Source organism: Palaemon carinicauda, chromosome 9, assembly GCF_036898095.1.
Source record: "Palaemon carinicauda isolate YSFRI2023 chromosome 9, ASM3689809v2, whole genome shotgun sequence".
Lineage (NCBI taxonomy): Eukaryota > Metazoa > Arthropoda > Malacostraca > Decapoda > Palaemonidae > Palaemon > Palaemon carinicauda.
Genome location: NC_090733.1, coordinates 117,997,841 through 118,025,830, shown reverse-complemented (window position 1 = coordinate 118,025,830; position 27,990 = coordinate 117,997,841). Strand labels below are relative to the sequence as shown.

The 27,990-nt window shown below is 46.0% G+C and overlaps 2 protein-coding genes across 5 annotated transcripts in view; one reads left to right on the top strand and one right to left on the bottom strand.

Annotated features, from left to right (window-relative positions):
* LOC137647091 (cysteine sulfinic acid decarboxylase-like) overlaps positions 1 to 8,987 on the top strand; it is a 53,120-nt gene extending 44,133 nt beyond the window's left edge. Inside the window, exon 10 of one of the 3 annotated variants that reach the window (XM_068380316.1) lies at positions 8,674 to 8,987. The gene's annotated coding sequence lies outside the window, so the exon portion shown is untranslated. Of the gene's footprint in view, positions 1 to 7,902; positions 8,041 to 8,673 lie in introns of those variants that run through there. The other 2 variants (XM_068380314.1, XM_068380315.1) reach the window with 2 other exon arrangements.
* Positions 5,374 to 27,990, bottom strand: part of dlt (codanin-1 like protein dlt) — a 221,190-nt gene continuing 198,573 nt past the window's right edge. For both annotated transcript variants that reach the window (XM_068380313.1, XM_068380312.1), the window contains exons 14-19: positions 21,967 to 22,125; positions 21,632 to 21,761; positions 21,269 to 21,399; positions 9,161 to 9,338; positions 7,787 to 8,070; positions 5,374 to 6,694 (exon numbers count right to left, since the gene is read on the bottom strand). In XM_068380313.1, coding sequence (XP_068236414.1) covers positions 6,545 to 6,694; positions 7,787 to 8,070; positions 9,161 to 9,338; positions 21,269 to 21,399; positions 21,632 to 21,761; positions 21,967 to 22,125 — 1,032 coding nt within the window. In that variant the 3' untranslated portion in view covers positions 5,374 to 6,544. The remainder of the gene's footprint in view (positions 6,695 to 7,786; positions 8,071 to 9,160; positions 9,339 to 21,268; positions 21,400 to 21,631; positions 21,762 to 21,966; positions 22,126 to 27,990) is intronic.

Genomic DNA, 27,990 nt, shown 5'->3' with positions numbered 1-27,990 from the left:
CGCGCCAACCGGGAGTCTAGAACCATCCCTAGGTAGGGCATCCTGGTGGAGGGTATCAGCTGTGACTTCTCCAGGTTGATGGCGATACCCAAGACACCGTAGAAGCTTCGCGCCTTGCTCCCTCAGTTCTCCCTCTGAGGCTAAAAGCAACAACCAGTCGTCTAGGTACCGAATCAGGCGGATGCCCTGTTCGTGTGCCCAGGCTGAGACTGTTGCGAAGACCTAAGGAGCTGTCGACAGTCCGAAGTAGCGGGTTCTGAATTGTAACGTCTGGGTACCCCACTTTACCATTAGGAACTTCCTGCTGGAGGCGTGGACAGGGATTTGGAAGTAGGCATCCTTGAGATTTATGGACATCATGTAGTCTTCTCTCAAGGCCGCCATGACCGACTTCGGGGTGTCCATCTTGAAGTCGGTCTTGCACACGAACTTGGTGAGGGCCGAAAGATCTATGACCAGTCTCCAACCCCCTGTCGCTTTCTCCACCAGGAAGAGTCTGCTGTAGAACCCCGGTCCTGGATTCCTGACTATATTCTATTTTTTATAGCGGTGCATATTTGCACTTGACTCACAGGGGTGCCCTTTTAGCTCTGAAAGGTTCCTGATACCTGATTGGTCGGAAGTATTTTTGTCCGAACACCTTCATTGTTCTCGAATGATTACCAAGTAATATGAATCGAAACTTATTTATCAACCAATATTTCTCCATCAGATATATGTTTAGTCAATAAACAATGTGAAAGAATAAATATATTATAAAGAATCGTCTTGGTAAGTCTAAATTTAATAACACAATCTGCCGAAGTCAACGACAGCAGCTGGTTTTCGGATGCACGCTTTGTGATTTTGTAATTTTTCACATATTTCAACACAAATTGGGATAGATTACACTCAGCATAAGTTAAACATGTTATTATAAACTTTCTTGAATACCAGAACTTACCAAACACATGGAATTAACAAAACCCAATATTTGTGAAAACTTATGGGGAGGTAAAAGAACAGCCTCTAGCGGCCTGGCGGAAAAAAACGATCCCTTCTGACTCGTAGACGCAGTTTGTTTTTTTCTTTCGTAATATAGTTCGGCCTATTCCTTTCAGTTTAGATAGTCTTACATTGTTTCTCTTCGTATTGTCTTGCTTAGTATTTTCCCACATTCCTGTTCCTCACCGAATATCTATCTATTTTCCCCGATATCCCTTCTTTCATATATGGGATATCCGCACTACGATTCCTTATTTCTTATCCTCTGTCGAAAGTGATGTCTTGAAGGGAAGCGCGTGCTAGTCTCATTAAAATAGTATAGAGGCGGGAATAAAAAAATACTATGATTAATATCAGGTTTACAGAATAGGTTATACTTGCTACACAGCATAAAATTTATGTTGTTATTATTATTTACATACTTACTGACGTAAGGTGCAAAACATAAGGAATCGTAGTGCGGATATCACATAGGCCTATATGAAAGAAGGGATATCGGGGAAAATAGATAGATATTCGGTGAGGAACAGGAATGTGGGAAAATACTAAGCAAAATAATACGAAAAGAAACAATGTAAGACTATTTAAACTGAAAGGAATAGGCCAAACTATATTACGAAAGAAAAAAACAAACTGCGTCTACAACTCAGAAGGGATCGTTTTTCCGCCAGGCCGCTAGAGGCTGTTCTTTCACCTCCCCAAGTTTTCACAAATATCGGGTTTTATTAATTCCATGTTTTTGGTAAGTTCTGGTATTCAAAGAAAGTTTATAATAACATGTTTAACTTATTTGAGTGTAATCTATCCCAATTTGCGTTAAAATATGTGAAAAATTACAAAATTACAAAGCGTGCATCCGAAAACCAGCTGCTGTCGTTGACTTCGGCGGATTATGTTATTAAATCTAGACTTACCAAGACGATTCTTTATAATATATTTATTCTTTCACATTGTTTATTGACAAAACATATATATGATGGAGAAATATAGGTTGATAAATAAGTTTCGATTCACATTACTTGGTAATCATTCGAGAACAATGAAGGTGTTCGGACAAAAATACTTCCGACCAATCAGGTATCAGGAACCTTTCCGAGCTAAAAGGGCACCACTGTGAGTCAAGTGCAAATATGCACCGCTATAAAAAATAGACTATAGTTCTACCGTCCCTTTGGCTAGCATGGCTGATACTTCCTCCTGCAATGCTGTCCTTCACAAGGGGTCCTTGGGCGCCAACCACTCCGCCTGTTGGTCCGGGATCAGAGGGGCCGGTTCCGCTTGGAAGGGCAACCTGTACCCTTCCTTCAGTACTGCTACGGTCCACGGGCCCACTCCGTGGTCCCGCCAAGCTTGCCAAGAGTGTTTGAGGCATCCCCATACCTGAGGCTTCGGCAGGAGTAGGGGTCCTCCCTTCCTATCTCCTTCCAGAGGCGCGGCTGGAACGCCCTCTCCTGGAGTTAGAATAGGAAGACCTGAAGTTTGACGTTGGGGCCGAAGTACCCCTACGGGAGGGCTGTGAGGACTGATGCCACGACACCGACGGGGAGTCTCTTCTAGGCTGAACCGGCGAAGCGCGTGGTGGGTGAGGGACATCTGAAGAGGATCTAATGTGGGCTGGTCGTCTTGCAGGTGGGGGTCTGGGATCTCCCGCTTCCTGACCCTCTCCTATCCATAGTCTCCTACTTCCTTCAGGGGGAACACCAACTCGCCCCATAGAGGTAAGCTCCTCAAGGCTCTCGCCTCTCGGTCGGGCAGTCTTCTAACCAGCTTGCTCAGGATGGTGTCCCTCTTCCGCAGGACCCAGTTGGCTGCCTGAAACAGGGACTGGTATGAGAGGAACTTGAGCGCTTTCCCGCCCGAACTAATCAGTTCCCTCAGCAAGGACTGATTCTCGGGGACGGAGAGGTCATGAGATGCCTGAAAGCCCACCAGTCCAACCATGAAGAAACATACACAAGATCCCGGGCCTTATCCTCCATCAAGGAGGTTTCCGCCGGGGAAAAACACACTGGAGCGGAGGATGACTTATCCTCCGCCGCTCCCTGGTTCAGGATAGCAATCGCTGGCTCAACCGCACAGGGACCTCCGCGATGCCCCTCCAGGAGATAAAAATGTTTCTGCGTTTTCAGACCCTGGAGGAGTTTGGAGGCGCTCTGATTCCTGGGGAGTGTCCGCCTGGCTGGCTATGAACCTATCTATGTGGTCCATACACAGCCTAACGCCCCTCACCAGGGGAAGGGCCAACGAAGGCTTCTGCTGCACCGGACTATCCACCATCCTGCTTAGTCCCGAGAGCCAGGCTTGTTCTGTCAAGGGTTTCGGCTCATCTAACCTATGATGTCGCCTGATGAGGGTTAAGACCTTCCTATAGGCGGAGACCTCGTCTGTTGAGCATTCTCCCCCCTCCACGAGGCCTTCGGCTATCTAGTCCTCCGCCCGAGTCTCCAGGTCGAAGACGGAGGGTTCCGTGTGAGGGGGAGGCACCTTCCTCTCGTGCCGAGCCATTGGCGGGTCGATTCGCTGCACAGGCGGCTCCGCTGGGACGAGAGTAGCCGTCATGGGTCTACTCTCTCCTGTGGGGTTCCATGGAACTGCGGGCTTCCCCGTGCCAGCTGGCTGGTTCTTACATTCCGGGAGAGCCGTCGAAGGGCCGGAGGCCGGGACAAAGCTGCCAGGCCGAAGGGGCAACTCTCTCCGCTGGGCGGATGAAGCCGGAACCTTCGCGGACTTATGCTTGTCACTCGAACCTTGGTGCAACGACCTCCGTCAGTGATCGGGTCTGCTGGAGGAGCCGTGTCGTGAGGGTGCTGAAGCTCCTAGGAGGTGGCTACGGGGGATGGTGACCCGCACCCATTCGCCTTTCGACGAACGGCTCCTCTTGTGCTTCCTCCTGGGTGATCTGGAACGTCTCCTGGCGTAGCGTGAACGGGAACGGGAACTCTTCCTGCGGGACCTCTCCCGTCTCCTCCTTGATTCCCTCGGTCCTTCGTCCTCCGAGGAGAAGGAGTCTGACCTGAAAGAGGAGGCCGATGACTGGTAGGAACGCGAATCCGCTGAGTCGTCCGAAGCGTCTCGAGTTGCTGGTGGGGCTTAGTGCCGGTCCGCTGACGAAGGAGGTTGAAGAAAGACGGGCGGGAGCGTTGCCGACTGCGCCGGGGGAGCGCCAGCCACCTTGTGGGCGAACCAGGTGTCGAACTCCTCCTCCAGTCTCATGGGCGACCTGAAGGGCGTCCTTGAAGGCGTTCATGCGAGGGGGTCCGAACTCGGTGAATCTTCCTTCTCAGCGTCTGCCCTGATCGTTGACGTACCTGAAACACAGATCCAGGATGCAGGGGAAGAGGCCGTAGCGGGCTTCCTCTACATCGGATCGTCGGTAGAGACGGGCCCTGCTGGCACCAGGACCTCGTCTCCCGAACACACTCCCGTCCCTCCCTCAGGCCCCCCATTTGCCTGAACCAACACAACATCCCCATCAACAGACATCACAGATTCCTGGGGAAGAGCAATGGGCCACTTCCCCGCAACGGACTTACCTCGTCCACTACTCTGGGTAGGGGAAGGTGGCAGAGAACCCCTCTCCGAAGAGACATCGCGCGATGCTAAGGGCGAGGCAAAGCTGGACTTCTTCGGCGATTTCTTGGTCGCCTTCTTTTTCTTAGTGCCGTAGCACACCCACTGAATTTCGTTCCAGGACTCTCACTCCGGACACGTGGCTGTAGGGGAACACACACTACCCCTACATGACGAACACAATGAGTGGGGATCGACTTCCGGCTTGGAAAGAAAGCCCCCACAAGATTTACCGGCCATAGGCCCAGGGCAACGGCGGGGATGCTCCATAACGCAACACAAAAGCACCAATCGACACAGGAACACTGAGGGAGGTAGGATAAGGTCAGGTTTGAACACGAGGGGACCACGTGGGTACCGCGTGAGACACAGAGAGTCGCACTGGGTGAAGAGAGCACGGCGTGTAATCACGTCGCGACCAGAAAACTTACTGAAGGTCGAGACCTGAGCGAGCACGCTCTCCGACCCAGAGGTTCCCCCGCATAGAAAACGGAGATAGGGTAAACTACACAAAATTCTGGTCGGTTGGGAGGAGATCCCAGATACTCCTAAGAAAGTAGTTCGAGGTAAGTACTCCGTGTTGGAACAAGTACAATTTAATTGGCCGCCTTCTTTTACACCACCCATTCTAGTTCTTACTTATCTTATCCAAGAGAAAGGTTGTGGCAGCAGCAGATTAAAGGGGGAAGTCTTGCTCTCCTACTGCCATTAATGGAGAATTGTCTAATGTTACTGAAGCAAAGCTTGCTCTTCATTTGAAAAGCTAGGCAGTTTTCTTGTGAACAGTTTGTAATTAGGTGGAGTAACTACAGGTAGGAGTGAATTTAGCAGGTATTTATTTAGTTGCTTACCTTGATCCCCACTAAAATGCACAAGTTGCACCAATGTTAAGAGTAACTTTTATAATAAAATTGTCTCATATCCTTTCTAGCTCTACTTTCCCTTTTGTTTAATTGAACTCAATACTAAGAAAAGTTATGGTAAACATATCACAGAATAATTAGGAATACCACATTAAAATTCACAATCCAGAATATTAAATGATGAAAATTCCAGGTGTGGTTAAAAATCATAGCAAAACTGATTTACTTTTGAGGCTTTGTATGAGCCTTATAGATACTGGACTAGATTTTTTTTACCTTTTATAAAATGACATTACAAAAATGAAATAAAATACTATATTCATATTACCTGCATACATTATCACAATCTTTATAAATAAAGTATAAAGCCTTTAAAGAATTTGACAAAAAGAGCTGTAATCATTCAGGATTGATATAAAAACTTAGAATTTTCGATTCATTGTGAATCAATTAAATTGGAAATTAGATTGCACAACATTCAAGAAAATGGTAATTTTAATACAAGAGAACTATTACCAGCTAGAGGTAACATGGAATTAATAATTAAAAGAAAAAAGAAATAAGGATAAATTTCTTAATGACTGCACATTAATTTGAAATGTATTACTACTACTTCCATTACCACAAGAATAACTGCATGGGTGTTGGGAATTTCTATATAAGCACACTTTTAATATAAAATGTAGTATAATGGGCAAATCTATTTACATATATACAGGATCCATTTTTAGAATATTTAAAAGTAAGGAAGATATAAAAAATATTTATCTTCTATGGGAGAAATTACATCCCCTTCAACATTGACAATATATATTCCCTAAAGAAGAACTATTATACCATATTTTATTTCATGAAGCTTAAACTCGAAATCGAAAAAGCCCTTAAAGTACGCTATATAATTGATGCAAGACCATTCAAATAATATCAGAGCTGCTATAATGTTAAAGCTGCAAACACAATAACAGGTGTATATAGAGCATTTGTTTCATAAGTAAAAGATAGATTAAACAGTATAATAATTTCATTTCATTAAAAGTAAATTATACAAAACCTGAATGCTCTTCCGAGTAGACTGATGTTAATCAAATTATATGGTACATTAATTGATGCATCTCAACCTAGTAATCTTACACAAAATCTGGAAATTCCTCCATTTCACCACATACCCAACCAACCCATTCTAAGAGTTCTGTGAATGTAGAATCATCAGCATACTTTTGCCTTCGACACTTCTTGGAAATTCCTTTAATGCATGACGATAATCCTGCCAAAACTCCCTAAAATACAAAATTTGATTAGGAATAATACCAAGCACAAAACTATCTGAAAAATAAAGAAAATTTCATTAGGAAGACATAGGCATGAAACTTTTTAACTACACAACCTTTGATATTTTTTACTTTCTCTTTTGCACATATGAAGTACCATTCCCACTGGAAAAGTCCTTGAGCTAAACTGATTGTCTTATTACTTTCATTCTACTTCTCAATCACAACAAATTTTGTATGCTATACCCAAAAATTGATAGACAAAGTAAATCCTTTCCTAATCTAAATAACATTTCAATATTATTGGACCTTAAAAAAAAAACCTTGAAACCATTGACTAAATTAGTTCACTATTTGTCATCAAGAATAATTCATGACTGGAAACCAATTCAATGTTCAGAGGCCTGAATTAATTATTCATCCTGGCTAATGTAAAGATCATTACTTTTACACCAATAGTCTCTGTATACTTTGTTGTATTTATCACGGATTACTATAAAATATTGATTTTATAATAAACTAAGAAGGTTGTACACGATCGTTACATTTTAAAATTAAATCCCAGATGGCACGGGAACTGATTATAAAACATCTTTAGTCTGGAGCACAACATATGATACCTATTTTAACATTTGCTCTAGTCAAACAGCAATTTCACTCTTCAACCTAAATGTTGAATGACCTTGCAAGGCTTATAACCCAAATACTAATTTGAAATGCAATATAAATGGTACAGTACTGCCTTTCTTCTGATTTTCCCTTCTCCTTTAGTATAAACGAATCATTATTGTGATAAATGAGCCAAAATTTTGGCTCAAGTTTCTTTCGACTGACATGGTATTAATAATGATTAAAAAAATAAAAAAAAATTGATTTACTATACAGTCGATAAGCCTACTGCATAAATTTCAGAAGTGGATACTGAAATATTTCAGAAGTGGATACTGAAAAAACTAAAGTAGAAAAGCCTGTATAGGTATAAAATTAAAAAAAAAAAAAATTATTTCATGCCCAAAATAACCCCCATTGCCTCCAGTTTATATATATAAATCATAAAAACAAACTTGGCCAAGTCAAGTTTAAATAAACGAACATTCTTACCTCGGGCCATGAATGTCTCAGTAATGAGATGCATTGTTCCTGGAGTGATACTGGGGTAATTAAGTTATTAGAAACTAATAAAGAAATAAATTCTTCCATCTTGTTCCATGCTGCAGCTTGGTGCGTTGAGGCTGGGTTCTGGGCAATGAGCAATACAGTTCTAGGACACATAAGGGAAGAAAGACCACATGGAGATGGTATTAATCCATCTTCTTCCACAGGCCTCCACAACGATATAAAGGCATCTTGATTTTCTTTAGTCATCACAACTGGTAAACAACAAGCTGAAATGATATAATTGATGAAAAAAGGCATCACATGACATGTTGGAAAAAAAAGGCATCAGTAAATTAAAGAGTATTTCAGGAATTAACAAAGGTACTATTGTATGTGAGGTGAATCAAGGAAGTAACACTGCACTTTAGTAAATTTTCTTGTTAATGTTATTTGCTTTAAATGTCCCATTACAAAACAGTATAAGGTTTTGCTCAAGTGAAGTAATTTTTTTTCAATGAGAATACTGTACATGCAGATCATGCATATGCTGCAACTTGAAATAACCACTGTAATTTTGCAAGCCCAACTACAGTAAATGTAATGTGTTGTTTTATGAATATCGATTTAATAAACGCCTAAAAAATTTACTGAACCAGCCTTTTCACTTTACTATTCCATACTACCAGTAATTAACCCCTTACAGTATTATCCAATTCATAAGTAAATTTCATAAGGAGAGTACTTAACAAAATGTTGTGGCAAAAATTAATACTGTATCTTGAATTTAGCTATAATAATTTTTTGAGGACTTTAAACCCTCTTGAAATAATTAAACTGCATATTGTACATTCATTGTAATAATTTAATCTTATCTATAATTTCTTTTACAGATCACCAAGTCAACATACAATATGGTGTAAATACTGTTGACACCTGGCTGGTCTGTAACGATAAGAACAGGCACCATAATGGAAGAGGATTAAACTGTCATAAATCCAGTTTCTCATTTATTCATAGTACTATAGTTAGTTAATTTGGGTTTCTTTTTTTACCCTAAATGAACGGTTTCCATTGTTTTGTTCATCTCTTCATGTCATATAATTTCTATTGTTGCATTTGCTTTGCAGTCTATAAAAAAGACTGCAAAGCATCAGCAACAAGAGAAATTATAGGACACGAGCAGCTGGACTAAACAATGGAAACAGTTTGTTTACTTGTGTGGTTTTTTTTTTTTACGGCATAAACATATTTCAATTAAAAATACTTTGTATCACAGTTTACCAAAAGACAGCTTATTTGCCACTGAAATAAAATTACATCCTGAATAAAGTATGGAAACATCCACTTTTATAGCATAAGTAAACAGTAAATACCAACCAAGGGCAACTGCCAAGTCTACAGTAAGAGCCTCCAGCGCTCTAAAGACTGTCAGTGTAACATCCTTTCTCTTGGTGACAACCTGCTGAATATTGTGAATCAAGTTCTGTACATCACTAGAAAATTCCACTTTGTTGAAATCTTCATTAATTGATGATATCAACTTGTGTATCATTGTCTGAAATAAAAAAAAAAATTCAAGATTAATTAATGGTTAGCATTATAGGTATATTTCCTAGTATATTTAACAAATAAAGTCTTGAACAGTTCAAACTTTAAAGATAAAAAAGCAAAATAAGAAAAAAAATAATTTTTACATTATATTTTTACTACTGATAACGAAGTTATCGTCACTAAATGATTAAATCATTAATAAAATAATGCATATATGAATCACAAATAAGAATTTAGAGCTCCTAGTTTCAAATATAAATAAATGAGACTGGATCTGTCCTATGAAAAATATTACTGTAAACAAATATGAAAATTCTAATTCAAATTAAATTGTTGGTATAGAAACTAGAATAACGAGACTAACTTTCTTAAAGTATTACCGAGCCCACTTATTCAAAATCCAGGCTCTTTTAAGTTCATTTCAATATTTTTTTTTATATACATATAATAACACATGACCCTACTTCTCCTAAAGGTGTTTAATATACTTCTTCTGAAGCTCTTTAATGGACACTTACCCATAAGATTTTTAAATTTTCCCATTCTCTTTCCCTTCAATAAATTCATGCCCTTAAGGGAATGGAACGTTATAGCAGTAAGTGGTAAGAAGTTCAGAAATGTGAGGTACTCAATTCAGACTCAAAATCAAAATTATCCCTCCCTTCTGATAACATGAGTCGGTGGGGAACAGGTTGAGTACGAAGATGAATATTAAACGAGTAAAGAAATTATAAAATTTATTAAAATGTATTTTTATGAAGACTATCCTGATGTTCATATTGCCGACTCCCAAAGTCTGTTGGAGGTCAGGTACAATTGAAGGAGAGAGGGGGGATGATAATGCAACAAGGTTAAGGATTACTAACCTGGTTTAGATTACGTAAGACAAAAAAAAAGTTTGAAATACAGGAATCCAGATTATTTGCTAAAGAAATTAAAAAAAACTCTGGACTGAATTATTGTCTAAATGTTACTTTTGATTTGGCTAATAATTCTGAATAGAATATGAACCACAACTCTGTATTAAAAAATAAGACTAAAATATTACTTAGACCATATTCCCTGCCCCCATTATGGGGGGCAAAGTCCAGCGCTCCTTATAAGCAAACCGTGCTTCTTTAAGATATGTTTGCCTAAAACAGACCTGGTATATCATTGAGCTGTTGCTAACACTTTCCAAAGAAAGATTTATATAAAAGTTAAGAGAAGTAGCTGGACTCCTAATTTCACTTTCAGGCCTTTTATGATGTTTGGATATAATTTCTTGTAAACTTCTGTGACCAAATTTATAACTAAGAAAGACAGCATTTTTGGTAAATGGGTAATTAGGACCCTAATCTCACGGAACAAATTAGGGATAATACCTCGACTATTTTTAGTTTTGCCCACATACAACTGTACAACAGTCTTTCGATACTAAAGAATCTAAATACATCTACTATAATGCATGGATACCTTACATGGACAAATCTAATAAAAAATCCTGCAAGACAAAATAAAGCCTGGATCTAAATCCCTTCTTCGCTCCGAGATATAGTATCTGGTTGAAAAAAATAAATCATCCAACCTAGGTCTAGTCATGGATAGCATCATCACTTTGCACCAATCTAAATTAACCTTCCACCGTCTTTGATAAATGTTACTGGTTCAATCTAAATCAACCTTCCACTGTCTTTGATAAATGTTATTGGTAAAGTGTCTTAGAAACTATAATAAGACAGTCTAAAGGGATTTGAAAATCTTTTGTTTCTGAGAATACCGTGGATAGTCTCCATGAATCTTTATGATTCATGGAGCCACATATCTGTGAATTATTCCCTGTGGCCAGAAATGAGCTATTAGCATCGTCCTGCTGGTCGGAGATGCTGAAATTGTTTAACACCTGCCGAATATTGGTAAATGAAGGGAATGCATCAAGATCCAGATTTGATCAGTCTTATAACAGTATATCTACCTTCTAAGCAAAGGAATCTAATACAGGTTAACAAACACCATTATCCTTTAGTCCAGTGACGTGGCAAACATGGTAATGATTGGGCGACCCTAATACTTGGAAATATCTTGACAAACAAATAAATCGATTCCTCTCAGACTTCTTTACGATAGCAATTCGTCTGCTATCTTATAAAGGGATGGAGATCTTGTACCCCCTTGGTTCCTGACATAGGCGAGCACCATCCTCTCCGAAAACACAGGCACTGTCTTCCTTACTTCTAGGGGTTCTTGATCTTGAGGAATTTAATTTGCAAGTAAATCTAGGCAATTGATGTGTAGTTTTGTCTCCTGTGGAGTCAATTTTCCAGAGATGTCTCACCACTCAAGTTAACAGTGCTCACAAATTTCTCTATTTCAACACCCTCAACAGTTCTGGGAGCGATCAAACAAAAAAATGACAAATTCGAAGATAATTTGTATTTTTCCTAACCATACAAACCTTAGCTATTTACAAAGGGTTATTACTTTTAGCGTAGCTGAAATGGCAAGCCATTAGAATTTAACGAGGGTGTATTACCCCCGCGCTAGTTAGCGGGGGGGTAGGGAAGTGGTAGCTAGCTACCCCTCCTCCCCCTCACACACAGGTGAATACTCACTTTCACTTAGAGGTAGGACTTATCTTGGGGGACAGGGCTGGCGGGCAAATATGTGTAAATAGCTAAGGTTTGTATGGTTAGGAAAAATACAAATTATCTTCGAATTTGTCATTTGTTCCGTAACCGAAATACAAACCACGCTATTTATAAAGGGTGACTTATCCCTTAGGAAGGGTGGAAAGTCCCCAGCCATACTGGCTTTGGCTTTACCCGGGGACTCAGAATCCGAGTGAGTCGCACTCGAGAAAAGGAGTCCCTGCACCTCACAAGTTCCTTGCGGTGTGGCCTACGTAAGCTTGTGTGTGAAGGAAGAAGTGTGACCCGTCTTAGGCAGTTGACCTGGAGTTCCAGAAGGAACTCTGGGTTAGGACGTTCCCAATACCACCTCGTCAGGGTATGGGGGACGCGACAGTATTGACTCAATACTCGGAACACAAGGAAGCATGGTTTACCTGCAGAGGTTCGAGGTCAGCTATGCAGAGACCAGGATGCTGCTTTCCCGTAGAGGGGATGATGAAGAAAGAAGTGAGGGCCAGACATACTTCTTTCGTTCATGCAGACTAAAACCTGATAACAATGCCCTCAACCTTCTGCTACCTGTCCAAAAAGGAGCCTGAGGTTAGACCAGCTGTTGTGTAGCCACCACAGAGCGATAGAAAACGTATCGAGACTCCTGTGGGTCACGCCCTGCAGGAAGCGGGCTGCGAAGGTCATCAGACGCTTCCAGACTCCAGCTTGTAGCACCTGCGTCACAGAGTAGTATTACTCGAAGGCGAGGGACGTTGCGATGTATCCAACATCGTGCTGTAGGGCGACGTGACGGGGGAGGGTCTGGAGACAGGTCGAGATGAATGTCCTTGAGTCCGGGCTGAAGAGGTATACTGGTGACTCTCCCCCCATGTCCTCGTGTTCCCAAATCGGCTGCAACTGAGGACAAACTGCAGCTGTTCCCAGCGCTAACCTCTCGATTCCTTTACTGGCAAGAAAGAGAAGGTCTTGGGACATCAGATACAGAATGGAGACTCTAAATCTTGAATGAATCGGACCGAAGGGCCGGGACCCTCAGATTCTGAGTCTAGCCAACAACTCAGGAGCGAGCCTGAATGTTGCCTTCCCCTCTTCCTTAGAAAGGGGGGAGTAGTAAGAGACCAAGAAGATTGCTTACACACTGGCCGTGGCCAGAGTGAGCAGAAGACCCAAGGCGGAATACAATCCGAGGCCTGTCGTAAAAGGGTCTTGAGAAGATCTCTTAAAGGACTAAAAGTCCGAGCCATGCTCCAAGTTGGAGGTCTTCCTCCGACTAGGGCAGGGACGATCGTAGCTTCGCATGAGCGAGGATAGATCCAGCGGGCAGGAAAAAGTTATTCCTTTAAGCCTGAAGGTCAGGGAAAGGCTGAGCGACAGGCTTCATTGCCGAGAGCGGAAAGGAGTTTCCTCCCGCCGAAAGGCAATAAGACCGTTATTGCTGGAGAAGAGGCCTCACGGGAAGAGGTATATCTCCCACGGCACCAACCACCTTAGACTCTTCACTTTGCCTGGGAGACCCCTGTGGATGACTATTGCAGATGACGCGACCTCCGTACCGCGACTGTAGCGGGTTGTCTCTTCTAGAGGAGGAAGCGTAGTGTCTCCAGGCATGAAGCCGAAGCGACGCCCCGGTTCGGGAGAGATGTCGCAGTGTGGTTGCTTGAGTAGTCTGCGCCGTGGGAGAAGCTCTCCCGGGAGTTCCGTCAGGGGAAGCAGAGGGTCCAGAAACCGTTCTGCGCATAGTTCCAGTGGAGCTCTCCCATTGAAAGGTTGACAGACAACCTGGTTTTGTTGAGACCCATTGTCCGCAGACAAAAAGGAGGGAAGACGCAGGCGTCGAAGTTGTCCCACCATCACCGGAATGCATCTTGCCAGAATCTCGGGGTCTGAGACTGGGGGGAAGACTAGCGGAAGCTTGAGGTTCCAAGCTGTCGCGATCAGGTCCCCCAGACCAGCACTTGCTGGTTACTCAAGGTCAAAGACCCCTAGGTACACTCTCTCTATGAGGCTCTGCTCGGATAGTCTGAGAGAAACATTCCCCTGCCTGGAATGAGAGAGCCGATGGTGGAATTGAGAGAATCTCAATCATCCCGGTATCTCTACTGCAAGAGGTGAAGGTGTGAAAATGCGTCCCCTGCTGGTTAGAATGAAGTCGACGCGCAACGGGGCGACTTGGCAGGAGCTGTAGGATCTGAAGAGGGGCCAGACTAAGGCCCTTAAGCCTGCCTGAATGATGGAGAGGTATCCTTCAGGTCTTGACCATAGGCCTGGACCGGAACATGCTCCCCCCCCTTTCCTTTGACGAGTCCGAGAACCGCATCAAGAATGTGGGGAAAGGACGAGAATATCCACTACCATCAAGAGGCTCCATATGTCAACACCCATTGCAGGTTTAATAGTTCCGCTGGTCCCATAGGGCCAGGGAGTCCGGTTAAACATTGCCTGAAGCCACCGGAACTTGGATCGCCCCACATGGAACTTATCCTGAGGCGACCGTTCGGACTATAGACGGGTCAATGAGGAAAGAAGAACTAGGAAACATTCCAAGGTAGGGCTGAAAGCTCTGCTTGACTGAGAACAGGTACTGCGACTCTCCTCAGTCTTGCCACAGTCAACCGAAAGGAAGGCTCGGAGGATGTGGTAACAGAATCTGGCGTCCCCAGGTGGTCACCCATCCAAGTACCGACGTTGCTTAACCTCGCTGGACGGACGAGAAGCGGGGTTTCCAATGTGGTAAGGCGGTTGACTCAATATCATGGCCAGATACTCCAGATGTTGAGGCAGAGGAAGAGAAGGCTCCAAGCAAAATACCATGAGCCCACACTCATGGTCAGCATCCGGAAGCTTGTCCCGGCGCTGAAGAAGGTCGAAACCCGAGCCTACCGGAGTTGACCAGCCCTCCAAACAGCAGAGGAGGCGGAAGCCTGCACCTGAGCGGCCAAGAGGAAGGCAGGGAGAGTTCTCTGGGGAAACAAACCTGCTATGCCACGGCGGGATAGCCACACTGCATCAAAAGCAGGAATACTTGCAGTCTAGGCTGAATTCGACGAGCACCCTGGAAGATGGATGGAATGGAAACTGAAAGTACCCGTCCTTCCGATCCAGGGTTAAAGGAGTCCTGTCGCCTCGTTACCAGACTGATCGATTCTGCTGGTCTACGCTGGCCGAAGTTTGTTCGACAAACTTGATCAGGGCTGAGAGGTCGACTATGGACATCCCCTCTCAGATCCTTCCTGAGGGGGCCGGGGGTGAAGCCGTCGATGATCCTAAGGAAGACCTTCGCCTAAGGTATGGATCATTCTGCCCAACCGGGCAACTCTGCTGATGCTATGGCATAGAGGTTCAGAGACACTGAATTCGCTGACAGAGACGGCAGGCGCGATATCCTTGGCTACTCACAGAGATTGTGCGGGAATGGGCATCGGGAAGCTGTCATTCGGATGAGTAACCTTAAGCATCCTCTCAGCGAAAAAACCTGCAATCCTAGAGTTGTCGATAACTTAGGCCGACGTGGTTGAAAGAAAAGGGCGCTGGAGCCCTGCAGAGTCTGGAAGAAAGCGCCTTGGAGGAGTGAAACCGGAAGTCGATTTACTCCGCACAGCAGCTGTCTAAGTCTCTGTCCTTGGGCACAGACAAAACTCTTCTCAATGATGGAAGGGTGTCTGAGGTCGTCGACCTCCACAGATGAGACACCCGAAGGAAGCCTTCAGTCAGCGCGTCCAGATGGTACAACATCGAGCTTGTCCGCAAGTAGATACTTAACGACGAAAGGCCAAGGTGCCTGAGCTCGAGAGGAGGAAAGTACACTTGATCTTCCTGTAGCTTCCTTGAACCAAACCTCGGGCCGTAACCGAGGAGGGAAAGAACCTGGTAAGCTCCCAGAGGAAGAGGTAAGCAGTCACCCCTTGTCCGATGGAGAAATCTTGAACGGAAAGCCCCCCCGCCAAAAATCCTTCCAGGGCGGGAGAAGGAGAGAGTACTCGTGCAGGAGAGGGGACCCTCGAGACCGACCTCTTGGGAACCAACTTCGCCCTGGGTGAAGTCACCACGAAGTCCACTCCTCTCTTTCTCTTCAGCGTAGGAGAGACAGCCGCTGGTTTGTTACCCTGGCCGGCGAGTGCTGGTTTCATAACCCTCATTAACGCCCGTGCCAGCGGACCAAACCATGTCTGCTGCTCCAAGGACACAGAGTCCGAAATCCTCGCTAAGGTGAAAGGGATCGGGCGATCCTTTGGAGTGGACACGACGGTACCTGCCTGAAAAGAAGGTGGGGAAGAATGCTGTACTGACCTGTCTTCGTCCTGCACTACCAACCTGTGCTTGGATGGAGGTGATCCCGAGTGCCGTCTAGGAGCACGCGTCCCTGCTGCTACCACCGGCTGTGGAATTCGCCGCGAACTATGGTCGCGCGAGGGCGAACGGTCGCGCAAAGGTGAATGGTCGCGCGGGCGCGCAGGCGAGCGGTCGCGCGGGCGAGTGGGCGTGAGGGTGGGCAGGTAAATGAACACGTGTTCGAGGCGACGAACGCAAGCGATGGCATGACGGCGAGGGATCGTGCTGCCGCGTAGGTGAAGAAGATCGCTGGCGATAATGACCGCGTGATGGTAAGCGATGGCGAGCAGCATGTGTAGGTGAATGATCGCGTGATAGGGTGCGATGGTGATCAGCATCCGCAAGAGGGCGAGCGTTCAGGGTTGTGCGATGAGGAGCAGCATGTGTAAGCGGGCAATCGTGCAGGGTTGTGCGATGGCGAGCAGCATGCGCAGGTGAATGATCGCGTGAAAGGGTGCGATGGTGATCAGCATCCGCAGGAGGGCGATCGTTCAGGGTTGTGCGATGAGGAGCAGCATGCGTAAGCGGGCGATCGTGCAGGGTTGTGCGATGGCGAGCAGCATGCGCAGGTGAATGATCGCGTGAAAGGGTGCAATGGTGATCAGCATCCGCAGGAGGGCGATCGTTCAGGGTTGTGCGATGAGGAGCAGCATGCGTAAGCGGGCGATCGTGCAGGGTTGTGCGATGGCGAGCAGCATGCGCAGGTGAATGATCGCGTGAAAGGGTGCGATGGTGATCAGCATCCGCAGGAGGGCGATCGTTCAGGGTTGTGCGATGAGGAGCAGCAAGCGTAAGCGGGCGATCGTGCAGGGTTGTGCGATGGCGAGCAGCATGCGCAGGTGAATGATCGCGTGAAAGGGTGCGATGGTGATCAGCATCCGCAGGAGGGCGATCGTTCAGGGGTTGAGGGTTGCGCGATGGCGATCAGCATCCGCAGTTGAGGGTCGCGCGATGGCGATCAGCACCCGCAGTTGAGGGTCGCGCGATGGCGATCAGCACCCGCAGTTGAGGGTCGCGCGATGGCGATCAGCACCCGCAGTTGAGGGTCGCGCGATGGCGATCAGCATCCGCAGTTGAGGGTCGTGCGATGGCGATCAGCATGCGCAGGTGAGCTAGTAGCTGGCGAACCATGTTCCTTCAGAAGTGTTGGAGAAAGTTGGCGTGCCAGCTGTAACACACGTGGGCGATCCGGAGATCGCTGACGAGCTGACGATCGCTGGCGAGCTGACGATCGCTGACGAGCAGAAGGCTACGCGTAGAAGCCTGCGCAAAGAAGAAGAGTCCTTGACCCCGACCTGAACCGAAGTTCTAGATCGCGAGGGCGAACGTGGGCGCACAGGGCACGTAACAGGAACCGCAGGGAAGATCACCTTGAAAGCGCTGACGAACAGGAGAGCGCTGATGAGCAGAAGGGCGCGCAGGGAAACCCTGACACGCAAGGGAAGAACCCCCGTGGGGGCAACCCTTTGCCCCGAAGGAATCGTTGTCCGCCGGGAGACTGATGTCCGTCGGAAGACCGCTGTCCGTCGGGCAGACCGTTGTCCGTCGGGAAGACCGTTGCCCGTCGGAAGACGAGATCAGACTGCTGTCCATCTGCACCAAGGCGGAAGATCGAGAAAAAGGAGTTGTAGGCTGCAAACAGAGATCCAAAAAGGCGCCTCAAGCACCCTTATAGGGAGATGAGAGGCCCTTACGACGAGGCGGACGGAGGGCCTTACGGCGAGGGAGGCCAACAGCAACAGCAACAGAAGAAACCTCCGAAGAGGAGTCTCTATGAGTGTACTCTCTCGCGAACGAAAGAGAAACACTTCGTGGAAGAGACTGGTCAGCCAGTGACCTAAAAGGAGCAATCCTCGAAGAGGAGCTCCTGCAGTTGCCCAGCCCCTTGAGCGAAACTGCAGGTGCGACCGCTCAGCACCAAGAGCATAGTCGCACGAAAAAAAGGCAAGAGAAGAACCCCCCAAAAGGGGAAAAACTCAAGCCTGGACAGGAAAAACTTCCCTCGGAAGGAAAGTTATCCGCCCAAGGAGGCAAGCCTCCTGACTGTTCTAAAATGAACTGGAGAGCTGTCCGTCGACACGGGAGTACTACCAGTAGAAGGAGACACGCCCCTGACGAAAATACAAGGGGGGAGGCAGCAACAGCCGAATCCCCAGGACTCAACCAGACAGCTCACACCGTTGCTATATTACAGAAACGAACTAGATCGGTAACTGTAAAAAAATAAAACAAATAATATTAGTACACATTCATTCCCCCGGGAAGGCTCCGAAGAGGAATCCCCAGGGAAAGGAACAAGAATTACACAACAGGCACGTGCCCTCACAACCACTTACACTCGCGGAAGGAGAGCTGTAACCAAAACAGAATTATAACAATTATAATTATGTAACTATGTAATTATGTAATTTAAAAATGAATGAACACTAAAGAAAGAACGAAAACCCCGAAAGGAATCGTTCTACAAGCTGAAAAACAAAAAACAACTACAATTAGATTCATAACTAACTGATACAAACGTACGGCGTAGCAACCCCCCCACACGGAAAGGAAGCTAGGCTACAAGGGCGTAGTAACACGTAGTAAAAGGGTGAACGACCTCAAGAGAGAGAGAGAGAGAAAGACATAAGTCAAACTCGATCGCCACCCATAAAATACGCCGTGGTGGCCTAACTGCCGAGGCCTCCACGTAGATATCGTACACTACACACACACATCTGAAAAGGAAACTTACTTATTTCTATACTCAAATATATATACAAACATGAAAACATGTTTACATATATATTGAGTAAAAGAAAAGTAAGCGATTAAGTAAAGACAAAACAGACAATGGCTGCCAAGCGAGGACCAAGACAGAGACGTCTGTCACAGTCCGAGCCAAAAGTTAAAGTGAGTATTCACCTGTGTGTGAGGGGGAGGAGGGGTAGCTAGCTACCACTCCCCTACCCCCCCCCCCCCACTAACTAGCGCGGGGGTAATACACCCTCGTTAAATTCTAATGGCTCGCCATTTCAGCTACGCTAAAAGTAATAACCCTTTGTAAATAGCGTGGTTTGTATTTCGGTTACGGAACAAATTCAATGTTCTGGATAGACCTCTCCGATGCATATTTTCACATTGTAATTCATTTATATTCAAGGAAATACCTTTGTTTTGTCAATAGATCAAAAGTTTATCAGTTCTAGTGCCTATATTTTGGGCTCAGGATGGCACCAGGTGTTCACCAAAATGCTTGCCCCCATCTCGAAATGGATAAGATTACTGGGACTAAGAATTCTTTTGTACTGGACGATTGGCTAATTATTGGAGAGTCTGGTTGGGTTACTCAGGCTGTTAGATTAGTTAGTTAGGGGTCTTCGTCCATTTTAAGAAAGCCCTCCTGCCTCAGACTCGGAAGATTCTATATTTGGGAATGATGATAGCAACAATTCATTTTCAAGTTTTTCAGTCAGAGAAGATGATAATTTCCTTTCTTTTGCTATGAAAGTTCAATACATTGAAGCCCATGTCAATAAAAATGTGTATGAGGCCTCTAGGAATAATCACCTCCTTAGAGAAAGTTGTCCCACCGTACCACCTGAAAATGAGGAGTTACATGTATAATGACATGTATCATTAGCTAGTCTGAGGTGTGTTACATAATGACCTCCCATAATCCAGCAAAATTGCTTACCTGCCAAGGTTCCAGAACCAAATGTTCAGAGTGTAAATTCTCTGCTATATTATACATCACACACATGTTTTAGCTTGTCAATGCAGCATTTGAAATAAAAATCTTAAAATCCTGCTATCACAATCTCAAATCCTGCTATCACAATCTCAATTCTATTCCCTAACTTAATTTACAGTATAAGGAAATTATATTTTCTAAATACATTTTTCATTCAAACCTTATAACTTGCACATGACACCATTCATGCTGTTAACAAAAATGCTCATACAATGCTCTTTATGATCAAACGCAGGTCACTACAGGCCTCTGGTATTCATTAATCACCTGGTTCAATTTTTTTGAAGGCTGCGAGGTCAGTGCGGATAGGAGGAGAAAGTTTACAACAATTAAAAACTAAAATTCAAATTACCCCATATAGTACATAGGTAAGTCAAACTTGCTCTTTGTTAACAATGCATTTAACAGATATGGATAGAAACTACTAATTTATTTAAGGGCTGTCTCGTTACCCACTCAGTTATTTTGCGATGAACATAAAAGCCAATAAGTTGATACCATACTGATAACTCTGTATGTAAAAGAAAATCACCGGAAATTAATGAACTATCACCAAAAGAGAAAAACGGCGCAGTTCTAAAACATTATAGGCAAAATTATTCAAAGTTATTTGCTAATCATGAGGTTGGCAGTGGATAATTATCTACAAATGTGTAAAAATCTTGCTTTTATCACTTATGAAAGGTTGCATGAATGAAAATTAGTATTAATGGATTAAAGGTACATCCTGATCATGTAGTAAAATTTACTGGAATTTCATAAAGTTAAGCTTCGTGCAAAAACTTTTAGTTCAGCTCACATCAGTAATAGTTTATTTGCAAATTTTTTTATATCTAATGTAAAATTCTACTTGTTTTTATTTTTTACTTCTCTAATGATTTATTCTCTATTGCTTTATTTTTTCCATGGTTAGTTGTTTAATGTTTTGGGGTTCTCTGAGACTGCAGAATTTTGCTTTTCCAACTAAAGTAAAAGTTTGCTTTATAATAACATAAGTAATAATAAAATAACAACAATAATGATTATTAATGAAATAGGAAGAACAGTAAGGACAAAATATGAAGCTGGTAATAATTGGATACCCGAGGCTCAAGGTAGAGCATGTATCAAACAACTAGTGAATTTTCTGTTAAACAAAAGTTTAATGCCTGGCAACACAATAAAAAAAAAAACATGATTATCATATGGGCATGCAATATAAGAGTGACAGGATTGTGATAAAACAAATTAATGTTTTTCAGTATGATATACCTTTAGCAACTTCAAAAGACGAGATGGAGGCATTACATCTGGATCATGCTCTTTAGCCGTTATGGGTAAACTTTCCAAAGCACTTGGTTTTTTGGCAACTGGGCGTGGAAGCTGTGGCTGGTTGATAGGGGCTGAAATTTAGTTATTCAAACATTAGATACAGTAATACTGTATACGAAACTTAAAACTTTTTCTAATTATAGAACTGTATTTCTCTAATCTTAGGATTATTCTTTTTCTCAATTAAAAGATTTTCAAATAAGTTCCCACATAAAGAGTTTATTTACTTTTAATTTGGATAACTGATATAAATAGTGTGTGCATTCTGAGGGGTAAAATACTCTTCAGAAACAAAAAACTTACAAACAGGGATATCTGAGAAAGAGAGACTAGACTGATATCCAGATACATTGGATTCCCCACCAAATTCTGAAGCATCAGATGGTTCTAACAAGGAAAGAGTTGTATCATCCTGTGAAACTTGTCCAGCAATCTGAAAATTCACAGAAGTATCAATTTAAAAAATCTGGAAAAATGTCTTACACTTCATATTTCATAAACAATTTTTGATATATACAATACACAAGATTGCTAAGTAGTTTTTTAACATGAACCTACCAATTTTCTCAGCTAAATTCATCCATTATTTGAAATAAAACTTACATATCATCTGGTAAACTAAACTACGAGGTACTTACAGCCAGTAAATCTGCAGACTTCTGAGCTTGTCTTACTAGACGTTCACTATCTAGTGTGAGCTCTTTAGAAAATTGGGAAGAAGTAAGATGTGACTGGGTCCATGCATTAATCTTTTCCATGGTGGTTCGGACTACAAGCTTCTGGCATATCTCCACCTCCTGAATATTGGCAAGAAACATTTATCATAAAATAGTCAGTAGCAGAAAACATATCTATTTTCAAAAACCTCTAGGCCTGATTGAGGACAACATATATGAACCAGAAGTGAATGTTAACTAAAAAACCTATTTGTCCAAAAAAAAAAAAAGTTTTTTTCATAAAAATTTCTTCAACCACATAGGGTATCCTTCTTAATGCTGGTTAAAAATAAGTCCATTCCATGTCAATTTGGCATAGTTATGTCAGTTCCAATTTCCCCTGGTCATTCTTAAATATTAAACAAATTAAATCGGCTTTGTAACATTTTATGCGACACGTAGGTTTCGACATCAAACCGTTATGATAAAAAAAGAAAAAAAATTCTATTGATAAAATTAGTAATTATCTCACAAATATGACAAATTCGAAGATAATTTGTATTTTTCCTAACCATACAAACCTTAGCTATTTACAAAGGGTATTACTTTTAGCGCAGCTGAAATGACGAGCCAATAGTTTTTAACGAGGGTTAATTACCCCCGCGCTAGTTAGCGGGGGGTGGGGAAGGGTAGCTTGCTACCCCTCCCCCCTCCACACACCGGTGACTTGCTTCACTTCACTTAGAGGTAGGACTTGACTTGGGGGTCAGGGATGGCGGGCACATATGTGTAAATAGCTAAGGTTTGTATGGTTAGGAAAAATACAAATTATCTTCGAATTTGTCATTTGTTCCGTAACCGAAATACAAACCACGCTATTTTCAAAGGGTGACTTACCCCTTAGGAAGGGTGGAAAGTCCCCAGCCTTACTGACTTCGGCTTGCCCGGGGGCTCGATCCCTCAGTGAGCAGCACTAGAGAGAGGGAGCCCCTGTACCTCACAGGTTCCTAGCATCGCTAGGAACGAGTGGCCTACATAAGCAGTGTGAGGAGGAGAGTGTGACTCGTCCTATGAAGTTGACCTTGAGACCTTCAGATAGGAATTCTAGGATAGGACGTTCCCCATACCACCTCGTCAGGGTATGGGAGACGCAACAGTATTAAGCTTAATACTAGGAGCACAAAGAAGCATGGGTTACCTGCAGAGGTCGAGGTCAGCTATGCGAGGACCAGGATGCTGCTTCCCCAAGAGAGGGGAGAATGAAGAAAGAAGTAAGGGTCAGACATACTCTTTCATTCACGCAGACTAAGACCGGGTAACAACGCCCTCAACCTACTGCTACTTGTCCAAAAAGGAGCCTGAGGTTAGACCAGCTGTTGTGCAGCCACCACAGGGCCGATAGAGAACGTATCGAGGCTCCTGTGGGTCACGTCTTGCAGGTAGTGGGCTGTGAAGGTCGTTTGACGCTTCCAGACCCCAGCTTGAAGTACCTGCGTCACAGAGAAGTTTCTCTTGAAGGCCAGGGATGTAGCAATACCCCTGACATCGTGGGCCCGAGGGCGACGTGACGGAGGAGGGTCAGGATTCAGGGCATGGTGGATAACCCTTCGAATCCAAGCTGAAATGGTGTTCCTGGTGACCCTCCTCTTTGTCCTGCCTGTGCTCACAAACAAAGCTCGCACATGAGGACGGACTGCAGCCGTTCTCTTCAAGTAGTACCTCGACACCTCACTGGGCATAGTAGCAGCTGGTCTGGGTCGTTTGTTACAGAACGGAGACTCGCGATCCTGAAAGAGTCGAACCGAGGATCCGGCACTCCAGGATTCTGAGTCTTGGCCACAAACTCAGGGACGAACCTGAACGTTACCTCCCCCCATCCCCTTGAATGGGCGATGTCGTACGAGAGACCATGAAGTTCACTAACTCGCTTGGCCGAGGCCAAGGCGAGTAGGAAAGCCGTCTTCCAAGACAGGTGGCGATCGGAGGTCTGGCGTAATGGCTCGAAGGGAGGTCTCTTGAGAGACCTGAGGACTCGAACCACGTTCCAAGGAGGGGGTCTCACTTCCGACTGGGGGCAGGTAAGCTCATAGCTACGTATGAGTAAAGAAAGTTCTAGCGACGAAGAAATATCCACGCCCTTCAATCTGAAGGCCAAGCTTAAGGCTGAGCGATAGCCTTTCACCGCCGAGACAGAAAGGCGCATTTCTTCTCGCAGATACACAAGGAAGTCCGCTATTGCTGGAATAGTGGCATCGAGTGGAGAGATACCCCTTCCACGACACCAACCACAAAAGACTCCACTTCGCTTGGTAGACTCCCTCAGAGGACCTTCGCAGGTGCCGAGACATTCTCTCCGCAACCTGTTGCGAAAAGCCTCTCTCCGCGAGGAGACGCTGGATAGTCTCCAGGCGTGAAGCCGAAGCGAGGCTACGGCCCTGTGAGGGACACCGGAGTGGGGTTGTCTGAGAAGCTCGTGTCGTGGAGGAAGCTCCCTTGGGAGTTCCGTCAGGAGTTGCAGAAGGTCCGGAAACCATTCCGCGTGATGCCATAGCGGAGCTATTAGAGTCATGGAACAGTTGACCGATAGTCTGGTCCTGTTGAGCACCCTTCTCATCAGACAGAATGGTGGGAAGGCGTACACGTCGATGTTGTCCCACCGTTGCTGGAAAGCATCTTGCCAGAGTGCCTTGGGGTCCGGGACTGGTGAGCAGTACAGGGGCAGCTTGAAGTTCAAGGCTGTCGCGAACAAGTCCACCGTCGGGGAACCCCACAAAGTCAGGACTTTGTTGGCTATCTGAGGATCCAAAGACCACTCGGTACTCACTATCTGCGAAGCCCTGCTCAGACTGTCGGCGAGCACATTCCTCTTGCCAGGAATGAAGCGAGCTGATAGTGTTATCGAGTGGGTTTCGGTCCACCTCAGAGTCTCTACTGCAAGATGGGATAGCTGTTGCGAAAAAGTGCCTCCCTGCTTGTTGATATAAGCCACTACCGTGGTGTTGTCGCTTATCACCACCACGGAGTGACCCGCCAGGGACCGTTGGAACTGCTGAAGAGCCAGAAAGACGGCCTTCAATTCTAGCAGGTTGATGTGTAGGCACTTTTCTGATTCTGACCAAAGGCCTGAGGCCCTCTGGTTCAGAACGTGCACCCCCCACCCTTCTTTTGACGCGTCCGAAAACAGAGTCAATTCCGGGGGGAGGATGAGAAGACTCACTCCCTTCCGCAGGTTCTCGTCGGCCAGCCACCACCGCAAGTCCGTCTGTTCCAGAGACCCCATTGGGATCAGAATGTCCGGGGAATCGGATCCTTGATTCCACCGAGACTTGAGCCGCCATTGAAGGGATCTCATCCTGAGGCGGCTGTTTGGAACCAGACGGGCCAGGGAGGATAGGTGGCCTAAGAGACGCAACCACGATTGGGCGGGGAGTTCTTTTCGCCTGAGGAAAGGCTCCGCCACCCTCCTCAGCCTTGCTATCCGGTCGTCTGATGGAAAGGCTTTGTGGAGATTGGTGTCTATTAGCATGCCTAGATAAACCAGTCGTTGGGACGGCTGCAGAGAGGACTTCTCGAGGTTTACCACGATCCCCAGATCCTGGCAAAGATCCAGAAGCCTGTCTCGGTGCCGAAGAAGGGTCAACTCCGAGTCTGCTAGGATCAGCCAATCGTCTAGGTAACGAAGGAGACGAATACCGTTCCTGTGCGCCCAAGATGAAATCAGGGTGAACACTCTGGTGAACACCTGAGGAGCTGTGGAGAGACCGAAACACAGCACCTTGAACTGGTAGATCTTGTTGTCTAGGCAGAATCTCAGGTACTTCCTGGAAGACGGATGGATTGGGATCTGGAAGTACGCGTCCTTTAGATCCAGTGTACACATGAAGTCTTGTGGTCTCACCGCAAGTCTGACCGTGTCTGCTGTCTCCATGCTGAACCGGGTTTGTTTGACAAACCTGTTCAGAGCTGAGAGATCGATGACGGGTCTCCAGCCTCCAGTAGCCTTCTTTACAAGAAAGAGTCGACTGAAGAAGCCTGGGGAGCCGTCCACGACCTCCTGGAGAGCACCCTTCTCGAACATGGTCTCGACTTCGGCCTGAAGGGCCAGCCCCTTTGCCGATCCCATGGCATAGGAGCTCAACGACACTGGATTCGCTGTCAGGGGAGGTTGAGATGACGTGAACGGGACGCGATAACCTTGGCCGATCACTGAGACCGTCCAAGCATCGGCCCCGTGTTGCTGCCACCTGCGGACGCAACGCTGAAGGCATCCCCCCACAGGTGGACACGCAGGGGGACTGCCACCCCTAGGAGTCTTGCCTCCCCTGGAGGACTTACCGCCCCTCTTGACCTTGGCTGGAAAGGGCTGGGGCTTAGACACCACTTTCTTAGCTGCCGGTGCCTGTTTGGGAGCCTTACGAGGCTGTTGCTGCTGTTGTGGCGGGGCTGGAGGCTTATAGGGCCGAGTTGTAAGGGCCCTGTGGAGGAGGGAGTCCGTGCTGGATTTCCTCCACCTCTCAGCCGTTCGCTCCAAGTCTTGAGGCTCAAACAGGCTCTCCCCCAGAAGGGAAGCATGTCGGAGCCTACACACATCCACGGCGGGGACCTTTGGATGGAATCTCTCGGACACAGCATCGCGACGCTTCAACACCGAGTTGGCCCACAGGGTGGTAACCTGGTGCGCCAAAAACTCGATGGAGCGGGTGCCCGAGAGCAAGAAGGTCTCTAGGGCCTTCCTATTGGTCTCCTTGGACAAGTCCTCCGATCGCAAGAGGATGCCCAGAGATCCTAGCCAGAAGTCCAGCCACGAAGTGGCCTGCATGGCACACTTGGCGACCTTGTCGTGGTTAAGGTTCTCTGCCGCCGAGAACGACACCTGCCGGGCAGAGAGTTTCTCCAGGGGAACTCCCTTCGCCAGCTCCTCCACAGAGTGATGGAGAGGAAGAGCGAGGTTGTGCTCACCCAGGATCTCGAAATACCTCCTCTGCTGAAGGCGAGGAGGAGGGATAAGCTTGTTCCCGGCAGTGGAACGACTGGAGGAGGCAAGAAGTGCGAGCTGAGCGTTGGCCCTAGCTCTGGCACTCTTCAGCCCCCGAGACCAGGGCAGAGCTACACTGGTCTTAGGGGCCTTCCGAACGTCAAACACTTCATCCAGAATCGTGTCTTTGCCTTCACGGGGGGCGATGACTGGATCCGTAAGTCTGTTAAGTGTCCTTATCAGGCTTAGGACCTGCCAGAAGGCATGTTCGGACTCTTGCTGTTCTCCTCCCTGCGGGCTGGCAGCTAAGTCTCCTGCCCCAGGAATCTCTTCCTGGGGTGACACGTGGACATTCCCCAGGGTAGTCATGGGTTCCTGGCGAATCCTTGCAGAGGATTTAGGGACGGTCTTGGAATCCTTGGGTTCCCTCCTGGGAGGGATACAGGATCCCAACAACGAGGTTCGAGGGGCCCCTTCCTCACGAGACGATTCTCCTGCCTGAAGCGAAGTCTCCCCCCCTGGTGCCGAGGGGAAGACTACCGCTCCACTGGACTCACCTGAGGACGGAAAGGCCTCGTCCATGGGAAAAGGAGAGAGTACTCGTGCAGGAGAAGGGACCTTCGAGACCGACCTCTTGGGAACCAACTTCGCCCTAGGGGAAGTCACCACGAAGTCCACTCCTCTCTCTCTCTTCAGCGTAGGAGAGACAGCCACTGGTTTGTCACCCTGGCCGGCGAGTGCTGGTTTCATAACCCTCACTAACGCCCGTGCCAGCGGACCAAACCAAGCCTGCTGCTCCAAGGACACAGAGTCCGAAATCCTCGCTAAAGAGAAAGGGATCGGGCGATCCTTTGGAGTGGACACGACGGTACCTGCCTGAAAAGAAGGTGGGGAAGAATGCTGTACTGACCTGTCTACGTCCTGCACTACCAACCTGTGCTTGGATGAAGGTGATCCCGAGTGCCGTCTAGGAGCACGGGTCCCTGCTGCTACCACCGGCTGTGGAATTCGCCGCGAACGATGGTCGCGCG